General features: G+C 56.7%; 1 protein-coding gene across 1 annotated transcript in view; it reads left to right on the top strand.

Moving 5' to 3' along the window:
* The first annotated feature begins 226 nt into the window (after positions 1-226).
* The window catches only part of VSTM2L (V-set and transmembrane domain containing 2 like), a 36,449-nt gene continuing 25,537 nt past the window's right edge, over positions 227-11,138 (top strand). The window contains exon 1 of the mRNA XM_057702653.1: positions 227-564. Coding sequence (XP_057558636.1) covers positions 444-564 — 121 coding nt within the window. The 5' untranslated portion in view covers positions 227-443. The remainder of the gene's footprint in view (positions 565-11,138) is intronic.

The following is an 11,138-nucleotide window of genomic DNA, read 5'->3' as shown; positions in this document are numbered from 1 at the left end:
CCCATCTCGCCCCCACCCGGGCTCTCCAGCGGGAGAAGTTGCGGGTACCGCTTTAAAAACCCCAGCCTGGGCAAAACTTTGATGGTAAATCAAGCGGCAGATCCCTCCGCCGCCGCCGCCTCCTCGGGGCGGGAGAGAGGGAGGGAGGGAGGGCGGGAGGGAGGGGGTGCGGCGGCCGCGGCGCCGAGCGGAGTGGCCTTCCGCGGAAGGGAAGAGTCCCGCAGTCGGAGGCGGCCGGCTGGGCGTGCGCTCGCTCCCCGCAGCCCGGGCTGGGCCGGAGCCGGGCGAGGACTGGAGCCGGAGCCGGACCGAGTTCAGCGGGCGAAGCGCAGCAGCCGCAGCCGGGCAGCCAGGCCACACCGGACAGGGGACGGCGGGCGCGGGATCTGCGGTCTGCCGAGCCCCGATGTGAGGCGGCGGCGCCCCCGGCCCGAGCGCGCACCATGGGGGCCCCGCTCGCCCTGGCGCTGGGCGCCCTCCACTACCTGGCACTTTTCCTGCAACTCGGCGGCGCCACGCGGCCCGCCGGCCACGCGCCCTGGGACAACCACATCTCCGGCCACGGTGAGTTGGGTCGCCGCCCCCGCGGACTTCCCCACCAAACCCCACCCTGGGCCGCGCGGCTCCAACTTGGCGGTCCCCGGGCTCGAACCCGCGCTGCCCGTGGCGGGAGTCCCGGGGCGCCCCCTGCCGGGTCTGTGGACCGGCCCTGGCTCCCTGGCCACCCCTGCGGAGGAGGGGGCACCCCGCGTGCACCCCCGATGCCACTCTCGCAGGGGGCTCCCTCCTCTACCCCCCACACTCGCGCCGATACACACACCTCCACGACCACACAGACATTCACAACCACGGATACACTCACTGCCACACTCACTGCTTTCTCACACTCATAACTCCTACCCTCACACATCTCCAGACACCTTCTCAGATCCCCCTCCTCACTCATGTGCCCACTACACACCCGGCAGGCACTACGGCTGGAGGGCAGACATCCTGCCAGCTGGCGCCCAGGCGCACAACTCTTGCCTGCCTGCCTGCAGACACACTGGCAAATACACACACATGTGAACACACTTTGCTCACCCACCCCTCTCTGCCCATCTGCCTTTCCCCTTTGTGGGTTTAACCTGACAGCTGTCCTTGTGCCCTCCCTCTCCACACCTCCCCCACTGGGAAAGGTCCTGGAGAACAGAAGACCCCGCCTCTTGAGAACTGGTAGCCTGAGCTGCAGCCACCCGTCAGGTGGGTGGCATCTCGGGGATGAAGGCTTGGTGGGCGCCCCTCGAAGACATTGGAATAGTTGGCATTGCTGCCTCCAGCCAGAGGCACGGAAGGAGAAGAGGGAAGCCGGGAGCTTTTGTCTGCCTTTGGGGGTGATCAGGAAGCGCTTGCCATCCTTCTGTAGGACACCCACCCATACTTGTCTTTGGCCCTGGAGGGCTGGAAGGTGGGAAATCTTAACTCAGCCACCGTGGGAACCAGGGAGCAAGTGAACATTCCCAGCACCGGTTGCCTGAGTGTCAGAAGCTCCTTCTAGCTCCAGAGGAGCCCAAGTTGGCAGTAGAGTTGGATTGTCTGAAAGGCAGCTGTGGGGGCTCCCCCTGCCCCCGTGAGCTGGGCTCCTTCCTGTATAGGGACCAGGGCACAGATGAAAATGGAGACCCTTCCTCCATCCATCTCTTCCTTACAAGAGCTTCCAGTCTGGTAGGGGAGGCTACAGCACCAGTGCTGGGCACTGTATGCCCAGGGCTGGGGAGAGGTTTGCACAAAGGGCAGAGAACTGGGTGATTTATTCTGATGGAAGAGCGAGGGCTGTGGTGGTAGGTAATCAGAGAAGGCTTTGCTGGGGCGTGACGCATGAGTGGAATTGCTTCGGAGAGTAGGGAGGCTTCCAAAGCCCTTCTCAGGGTCTCTGCTTTTGGGGAACCATGACTCCCTGAACCCTTCTTCCTTACCACATTAAATAGTAACCGCTCTGTGTACCATTTACCTGCCCTTCTTATTCCTCATCTAATTTCTACCCACCAGGCTGGAGCAGTGGTAAATAGAGGAAGGGTTATTTTGATCCTTAGTTTACAGATGGAGAAACCAAGGCTCAGAGAGGTAAAGGGACTTGCCCAAGGTCACACAGTAAGTGAGTGTTTGAGCTGAGACGGGCCCCAGGGTCTGTCGGGCAAAGGCCATACTTTTTCCAGGACATTCATCTCCCTGTCAGATTTCCTCCCATTCAAAGGAAACTGGGAATCCCTCCTTCTGCTCCCCTCCTGGCTCCTCTCAGTTCCTTGGCATGGTTGGAACTTACACTAGGAGGGTTTTCCAAGGAAGGGCTTTCCTGAGTTTGCGGTCCCGAGAGATACGAGGACTGGGGCTCTGAGGTTTACCGTCATCCTGTCCCTGGAGCACCAGACCCCAAGGATTTGGGTGCCACTCTGTCATTCCTGAGGCCCAGAGGTGGCCCCCCCATAGGAAAGCAGGGTTTGCCCTTTGTGTGGCAGTCTCTGCCTGCCCCCTGGTGCCAGGCGTGCTTAGGGCACAGCTCTGCCCCGCTATCTGTAATGTGCCTACTGAACCCTGGGGAGGTCCAGCGAAGGCCCAGGGGAGGGGTTGGATGGGAAGGACATAGCACTGACTGCAGGGGAACCTGGCTTCTCTTACTGACCCACCGTGCAGTTCTGGGCCAGCGAGTCACCCCTCTAGGGTTTGTTCTGTCCCTCAAGAAGCGAGGAGGCCAGACTGCTCTACAGGGGCCAGACTGCCATCTCCCAACACTGCCAGGTTCAAAGTCACCAAGTAGTAGATGCCGAGGAGCCCCCACTGCTGCCCCTCTGCCGGGCCAAACAGCTGCCACCACAGGAAGGGCTTGGAGCCACTCACTTCATCACAAAAAGAAACTGTTATTAATGATAGTGAGACGTGGCGGATAAGTGGGTCATGTCTAATAAGCCGTTTGTGTTCCGGAGGAGAATACCAATTTGATAAAAGCTGTGTGTGCTGAAAAAGCCCAGAAATTGCTGTTTAGCAGATTGGAGCCTGATCGTTTCATTATTCCTGGGCTCCGCATGTCCTCAGCTGATTCAGAAAATGTGGCTGGGTTAGGGAGGTGTCTCTGTGTCTTGAGTGGGGGTGGGAGGCTGGAAGTGGGGGCTCCCGGGGAGCAGTCCACTGACCCCAACCGCATGGTGTCTGCTTACCTCTCCAGCTAAGTAAGTCTGAGCCCAGCCCAGCCGCCAGCCTAATGCCTTCCGCCTGCTTGCCCTGGGGGCTTGTCACAGGGAAAGCCCGTGGTCAGATGGGTCCGCAAGGACATCTGTCTCGCTTCCCATCTCCCTGCTACCTCCGCTCAGCCCACTTTGAGGAGGGCTTTTTAAAGGCCTGAGTAGTGAATGGGGAGTGAGTGATACCTGCCTCTTAGGGAGGCATCAGGAGGTGGGAGGTCGGGGGTGGTGATGGTCAGTGTCGGTGCCCAGTAGGTATTCAATTAATGGCAGCTATTTTGATTTTTCCTGATCAAACAGGGTCAGCTCATTGCCATGAGCACAGCACGGGTAGGAGGAAAGGGAGCTGACATTTATGAACTGCCTACCGTGTGCCAGTTGCTGCCAAACCCCTTGCCAGTGTTAAGACCCCTCACTAAGGCTGACATTATTCGTGCAAGGCTGGTGTTGGACATATGAGGAAACAGAGGTTAGAGGGGGCCGGTGACTTGCCCAAGGTCACTGAGTCTGTACAGAGAGCTGGGGAACTGTGCCTGCAATGAAGGTGTGTCTGGTAGTTCTGGGCCTGCCTCTCCTGGGACAGCCTTGAGGCAGGCTTGGCCAGTCCTGTGATAGGACTCCTTCCTCTGCCCAGCCCTACCCAAGCAACTCCCTTCCAGCTCCCCAGCGAAGTGGTAAGGCAGTGATTCCATCAAGAGGAACCAGCCACTCAGAAAGGTTATGGGATCTTGCTGAGGCCGCATGCAAGTTGGAAGCAGGAAGCTGGATTATTCTCCTTCTCCAGTATTCTTTCTAGATCTTGTCCACAGCAGGGGTCTGGAAAGCAGGGTTTTTTTGTTTTTTTTTTTTGGCTGCACTGCGCTGCATGCGGGATCTTAGTTCCCCAACCAGGGATCCAACCCTTGCCCCCCTGCAGAGGAAGTGCGGAGTCTTAACCACTGGACCGTCGCGGAAGTCTCCAGAAGATCTTTGTGGACCTCCTGCGTTGCAGTCACCCAGGGAGTTTGTTAAAATGCAGATCCTGAGGTCCTCCCCAGGCCCACTGGCCAAAATGATTGTTGATGGGACCCTGGAATTTGCATTTTAATAAGCTCCTCAGATGATTCCCTAGCAGCCTGCAGTCTGGGAGCCACTGCCTAAAGTATTCACTCAAACCTGATGAGACATGTAGGGATGGGAGATTGCCTGGTACCAGGGGCTGCTGGATTGGCCTGGCTTTGCAAGGCAGGAAGAAGTCCAGGCTGGAACAGGTATGTGGACCCTCAGAGGAGCCCCAGGAAGCCTTACGCTGCAGCAAACATCCATCCTCCCACCCCCGCCCTGCCACACACACACACACACACACACCCCTAGGCCAGCACCTTCAATTATTAATACACCCCAATGCAGACAAAGATCCTGGCGTGGCCCGGCGCTTTGTCCATTGAGTGATTCACTGTCCTGAGGTTTTCTCTGCTGCCAGGAGGGAGCAGCGGGGCGCTGGGGGAGGGGGAGGGGGCCGCCAGGCCATTTGGCAAACAGCCTGTGCACTGAAAAATGACTCTGGCTTTCTCGCATTCCTTACCGAACTGTTGGTATCTCCCCATCAATAAGCTGGCTAGTTTGGTGGCTGGGAGATGCAGAAAATTGAGTGCTGTCTTCCGAAGGTTATGATGTTAAAAATGTGTTCGCCGTTGTCTCGGGTGTTGGTGATTATTCTATCAATTACTCCCGTAAACACTCCGCCTTGGGCTGAGGGTTTCCCGGCCTCCTGTGGGGAATTGGCCCTCGCAAGCGGTTTTCCCCAAGTCCTTCACACCAATTGCTTTTGACACCTTGCCTATCAGCGGCTCCCTCAGCCTTTTTCCCCAAGCAAGGGGAGCCGCAGGCGGCCAGCAGGACGGGGAATTCATCTCTATGCCACCGTGACAGCAGGGGCGTTAGGGGAAGTCTCCAGGGTGCCGGGAGAGTGGTCCCTTTCTACCCACCAGCCACGGAGGCAGGAGATGGAGTGCTTGGGATGAATCACCAAGGCTCAGGCCAAGCCAGTAGGGCCTCTGGGACCATCTCCTTCTACCCGTCTCACAGAGGGGAAGACCAAGGCCATAGGCAAGAGAGCGTGTGCCCAAACTGCCTGGGAGGTTAGTGCTTGGCTTTGGGGATCACCTGACCCAACTCAGTACAAAGAGAGTAAAAGTTATACACAAGCAAATGTTTATGGTCGTGCCAGGGCCTTAAATGGCATTGTCTCATTTGATCCTTATAAGAACCCTAAGGGGAGGGGACTTTCCCTGGCCCGATGTATTCATGAGGAAACTGAGACTCAGGTGAGGTTAAAGGCTTACCAAGGTCACGCACGTAGCAAGTGCTGGAGCCCAGATCGGAGCCCAGAATGTGGCTCCAGGGGCCACATTCATGATGCTATTGTGTCCCAGAGAGGAGGAGGGAGAGGCCCAGGGTCATGAGCCTTGGCCCTGTGATGGAAGGGGCGTGGTGACCTCCACATGCTGCACCACGGCTGTGCAGCAGCACAAATGGCAACCCCCAGACCAGGACCCTGCCTCGGTGACTTTCCAGCTTCTGTTGGAGGTTGAGAAAATCACGTGGGTAAGGAGAGGAGGTACATGGTGTGAACAGTGATGGTGCCCACGTGGGGGGTAGGTGTCAGAAAGAGGGGAAAGGGGGCATGAAGCAAGCCCACCTCCTGGTGCTTGGCCATGACCTTGAACTTTAGAGATGGAACCAGCTGTTTGATAGGATTGTAGGAAGAGTCTCTCAGCCCCAAAGGGAGTTTGGGGCCAGCTGGGTATCCAGTGCATCTGGCCACTCTCACCACTCCTGTTGTAATGGCTGGGGGTCCAGTGTGGGGAGGGGTCAGAGTCCCTTGTGTCGTGGTACCCGCCACAATGCCCAGCCCAGGGAGGTGGCAGGGAATGACTGAATGGGTGGCAAGGAGGATAAGGCAGAGGTCTAAGGTCTGAATTCTTCAACTTTGGCTCATTCCAAGTCAATGTCATTTTAAACATTCACGTAATTTTAATTTCAAAAGAAATCCATGTTATTAGTAGAAGAATCACAAAACTGGAACTCCTCCTCATCCTTACTGACCCTGACAAGGACATCTGGGGTGGGTAAGGCTGATTTCACCTTGCAGTGGGTGGACTCGGGCCCCGTCCCTTGGAGTGCATGTGAGATGCTACAGCCCTGAGGGCAGTGGGGTCCCAGGAGGTATCCTCTTCTCCCAGACACCAGTGAGAGTCTTCCAGACAGAGAAAAGGGTCAGTCTCGCTGGGGGAACAAATCCACTCCTTTACCAGCTGGTGACCCCGGGATCCCTCTCGTACCCGCTGTGGAGAAAGGAGGTGGGGGTGGGGGAGGGGGCAGTGGGGCTGCTGCTCCTCCGGGTCCCCCTGCCCACCGCTGTGTCCCCTCACCTTTCTCGAAGCCAGCGGAGGTCTCAGCTCCCCCATCCCCAGTTGAAACTCTTCTTCAAGAAGCCCCCAGGCCCTCAGCAAGATTGGGTCCTACCTGGGCGATGGTTTCAGGCAGAACGCAGACAAACCTCTTACATTTTAATAGTTATGCATTTATTTTAATGTGGATTGGAAAAATATAACCAGCACATCAAAACTGTGATTTCACAGATATGATTGCTGAAGAGGAGCCTAGCGGGGATGTTAAAACATAGTGGGTTAGTTTATAGAAAAACATGAAGGACGTAATCGTACAGGCGGTACACGGGCGCATCCATGTGTGGGGGTGACCGGACGTGGGGGCTGCTGGTCTGCAGGTTGTCCCCTCCCACCTCATACTCTGTGCTCCCTATACTGGGAACTGCTGGTCTAATGGGGGCTGCTGCCATGTATTGGAAGCTTGATCATTCATTCATTCCACAGATATCACTTGAGAACCTGCCGTGGACCAGGTAGCCACTGGGGACATATCAGTGAAGAAGACAGATAAGGCTCTTGCTCAGACAACTAAACTTATAAAATATATAGAAGTATACATTGTGGTGAGCTAAGAAGCAGGGATGATGTTCAGCCTGGAGAAGGGCACTCACTCCTGGAGCAGTGAAGGTACCCAACAGTGAGCTCCCCATCACAGAAGGTATACAAGCTGGGCCAGTTATTAGGTGGACATCCTACAGGGGGATTCTGCCTTCTTTCCCAAAGGAGCAAAGACTGGTGACGTGGGCAGAGAAGCCAGAACACGGTGGGTGGTTAGTAAGGATGTGTCCCCCAGCAGTTTAGTGGTGGGGCTGGGACAAGGACTTAGGTGGACGGAGCTTCCCACTCCGAGGGTGCCTGGTCCCACACAGGGGACGTGGCGGGGGTGAGGCCTTCGCTGCTCCCCATGTTGAGCGGTGGGGATAGTGATTCCTTTGTCATTTCAGCTCCCAGTTGAAGTGCCAGAATTGGGGGAGGGAATCGGACCTGGGTTTTTATCCACCCTCCCCCTGCCTCCACCTTTTGGGTGGCTTGGCAGGTCTCTGCCCCTCTCTCGGTCTCAATTTTGCCACCTGAACAGTGCTGAGTTCTCCTAAGCTCTAAGCTTCTAGAATACTTCCATCTGTATCCTCCCAAGTGCTTTCCTTTGTCCTCCAATCAACAGGTGAGGATGGAGCCGACAGTGGCGTGGGATTCCATCCAGCACAGGGCGCTGAGCTTTCAGTGGCCTTTAGGGCTCTGAACCAAAACACCAGCCAGTGCTTATGAGTGATTTTCTCCATGCGTGCCACTTACCCAACCTCCTCTCATCTAATCCTCTCCTGCTCCATGAGGAGATGCTCCCATTTTACAGATGAGGACACTGAGGCTTACCTGAAGACACACAGATGTTGGGTAGCAGAGCCAGGCCTGAGCCCAGCTTGTGGCTCTTAACCCGCTCATCTGTCCTCTCCTGGCTGCCAAACCAGCTGGGCATGTGGGCAGGTGCTTTGTTCCACAGTGGTGCCCTGGATTCTTCTGATTCTCTCAGGGTCTGTGATGCTAAAATGCTGAAAGAGCCCGGGGCTGAGAGTCTAGGCTCCTGGACCCAAATCCAGCATCGTCAGTGGGGAGCGGGGTGGGGGGGGAGTGGGGGCGTGCCTGCCTGGGTGTTCTACGGGGATCTGCTGTTTTTGTCTGAGCCTGAGTCTGGAGTGAGTGTTTGGATATTTGCTCACATGTGATTGGAGGAGCTATGGCAGTGGGGGAAGGGGCCCAGGTGGTCTATTGAACTGGCCTAAGGGGCCAGGCGGGTGCCCTCTGCCTTTGCATCACTACCAGCTTCCCCGGCCCCCTCCAAGCTGGTGCCCTTGGGACGTGAGGCGTGGAAGCTCTGGGAGCATCTGGAAGGTTAGAGCTGGAGCCAGGAGGGGGACCTCGCACAGAGCCATCAATTAGGGGCTGGCAGTGCCCATCGAGGGGACCTGCTCGCCTGCCCCTCTTCCTCCAGATCGCTCTCCGTGGGTTTGTCTCTCTCTCTCCTCTCAATCTCTGTCGCTGTCATTTGATCTCTCTTTCTCTGTCCCTTTCCCTGTGTCTGCTCTATCCCTCCCCCTCCCTGTCCTCATCTCTCCCACCTTGGTCCTCCCTTTCCCTCTGTCTCTCTGTACACACACGCACGCATGCACACACACTCCTCTCTTCAGGTGACATCTCAGGATTACACACACACACAGATCCTGTGCATCGTGACGACACCCACACAGAGCAGGCACCCAAGAATGTCAGTGGAATGAGTGAAGTGAACAAACGAGTAAATGACCGTGTGGGGAAGCCACAAGGGACACGAGACTTGTCTGGACTAGTGGTTCCCAATTTTGGTGGGTCACGATCCTGTTGAGAACTGGATTGTTGATGAGAACTGCATTGTTGATGGAAACTGGATTGTTTCCTCAGAAAGATGCCATGTGGTTTTATCCAGTGTCAGAGGGTTTGTGGAGGCCCCCGTAGCCCACCTGTGGTCCTTGAGGGAAGCAGCCTTAATTCCACCAGGGAGGTAACTGAGGTCCAGAGAGGAGCCAGGAGCCAGGACTGGCCCCAGGACACAGGGCCCGTATGCAGCAGAGCCGGGCTCTGGCGTACTCCCTCCCCCACACACACACCCAACACTTTCCTGTGACCTGGGGCAGTCTTGGAAGAAGCTTCATTCACTTTCCCTGGTAAGTCCTTGGTGAGTGTCTTCAGGGGGTGGTTATGGGGAGAAATAATGGAAAACAGTCAACCAGAGGTGAGAGCCCAGGATACAGGACAGTGAGCCACTGGAGGGAGGTCTCTGGAGGTTCCCAGTGAGAGTGGTTGCTGCATCCTGGTTCAGTCAGGGAAGACTTCCTGGGGGAGGTGGGCTGCTTTTCTGCCTGTATCCAGGGACCACCAGAGCTGAGAGGAGACACCAGTGGTCAGCAGGGAGCCTCTCCTGACTGCCTGGGTCTGGCAGGGGCTTCATTTGGAGGATCGTATGTGCATCTCCAGAAAAGCAGGCTGCAGCTGGAGATGCTGAGGACAGGCTGGGGAGGTTGGTTTTGATCCCCAGGGCAGGGGCGGCCCTAGAGGGTTTCTGAGTGGGAAGGCACAGGGCATGGCTGGCTTTTGGGTGGGGATGGCCCTGCAAGTTGAAGTGGGGGCTTGAGCAGGACTTGGAGGCTAGAAGGGCTAACGGAGGAGGAGAGGCTGTTTGCCAGGGGAGGGGCTGAGTACCTGGGCTCATAGGATGCTGGGGCTGGTCCAAGTGTCCAGGGAATGATGGGAATGTGGGTCCAGAAGGAGATGGAAGCTGAGTGTCTGCGTGTGTGTGTGTGTGTGTAAGTACACTTGCTTCCTTCCTTGAACACTCAAGGTCCTCCCTCCTCAGAACCTTTTCCGAGCGAGTTTCTCCCCTTGTCAGGCTCTCTTCCTGCCTCTCCTGTCTCCTGGTTCTCTCTGCTTCATGTTCATCCTTAGAGAGGCCCGTGACCTCCTGTCAGAGCCCTGTCATGGTCACCCCAGCAGGCACCCCAGGCACCCATCAACATGCCCATCTTGCCCAGGAGGAAACTGGGGCTTAGAGAGGTCCCTGGGGCCCCACACCTAGTTCAAAGCAAGGGAGCAGAGCCCAAACTTTGTTTTCCCCCAGCCTGTCATGTTAAGGGTATCTCTTGGGTTGGGGGGTATCTTAACTGAATCCCCCTTTCTCAGAAACCTCAGGCTTGGTTCCTGGCTGAGGGCTGGGAGGGCGAGAGCAGACGGCAGGGTGTCTGTTTTGCTTTGTGAGGTTTTAAAAAAATCATTTCCGACCTTAGAGGCGGCAGCAATTACGGCTGGCTCGCTGGGGAGCTGTTTGCCGCCTGTCATCAGCCCCAGGAAAGGGTCCCTAATGGAGGCCTGGCGACCAGAGCACATGGTAGTGGAAATAGCGCTCAAAACAAAGCCACACTAATGGTCTCGGGCAGGCAGAGGAGAGGGAGGGGGAGGGCAGGCTGGATGACAGCTGATGGGAGGGCCTCAGGAGGCAGGCGCCCTGAGACTCACCGGCTGGTCTCCATATGTCCCCTAGAGACCCCAGCAGTGGTCACTGAACTCCAGCTAGGCACTGGGTGCCCCAAGCCCCATCCCAGCTCTGCTTCTTTCTGTTAAGTCCCCTCCCAGGCAAAGGGAACAGTAAGTGCAAAGGCCCTGGGGTAGGGCAGAACCTCTTCAGCTAGGGCTTGTTTGGTTCTAGAATAGTCCTTGTGTTTAACAGGCCAAGTCAGGCTAGCCTTCTAGGTGAGGAAAGGGAGGTGGGAGCCTTGGGGAGGCAAGAGCTGGAGCAAGATCCCCCCCCGAGAGAGGCAGGGTGAATAGCAGCCTGATCAGTGCCATCATGATGATGCTCTGTGGAGCCCACCATGTGCCAGACAGGGACGTATGATCCTGTTGAGTCCCCACAATACCCATTCTACAGATGAGGAAACTGGGGTTCAGAGATTTGCCTACCTCCAGG

The sequence above is a fragment of the Hippopotamus amphibius genome, chromosome 12, assembly GCF_030028045.1.
Source record: "Hippopotamus amphibius kiboko isolate mHipAmp2 chromosome 12, mHipAmp2.hap2, whole genome shotgun sequence".
Lineage (NCBI taxonomy): Eukaryota > Metazoa > Chordata > Mammalia > Artiodactyla > Hippopotamidae > Hippopotamus > Hippopotamus amphibius.
This window is presented reverse-complemented; position numbering and strand designations above follow the sequence as displayed.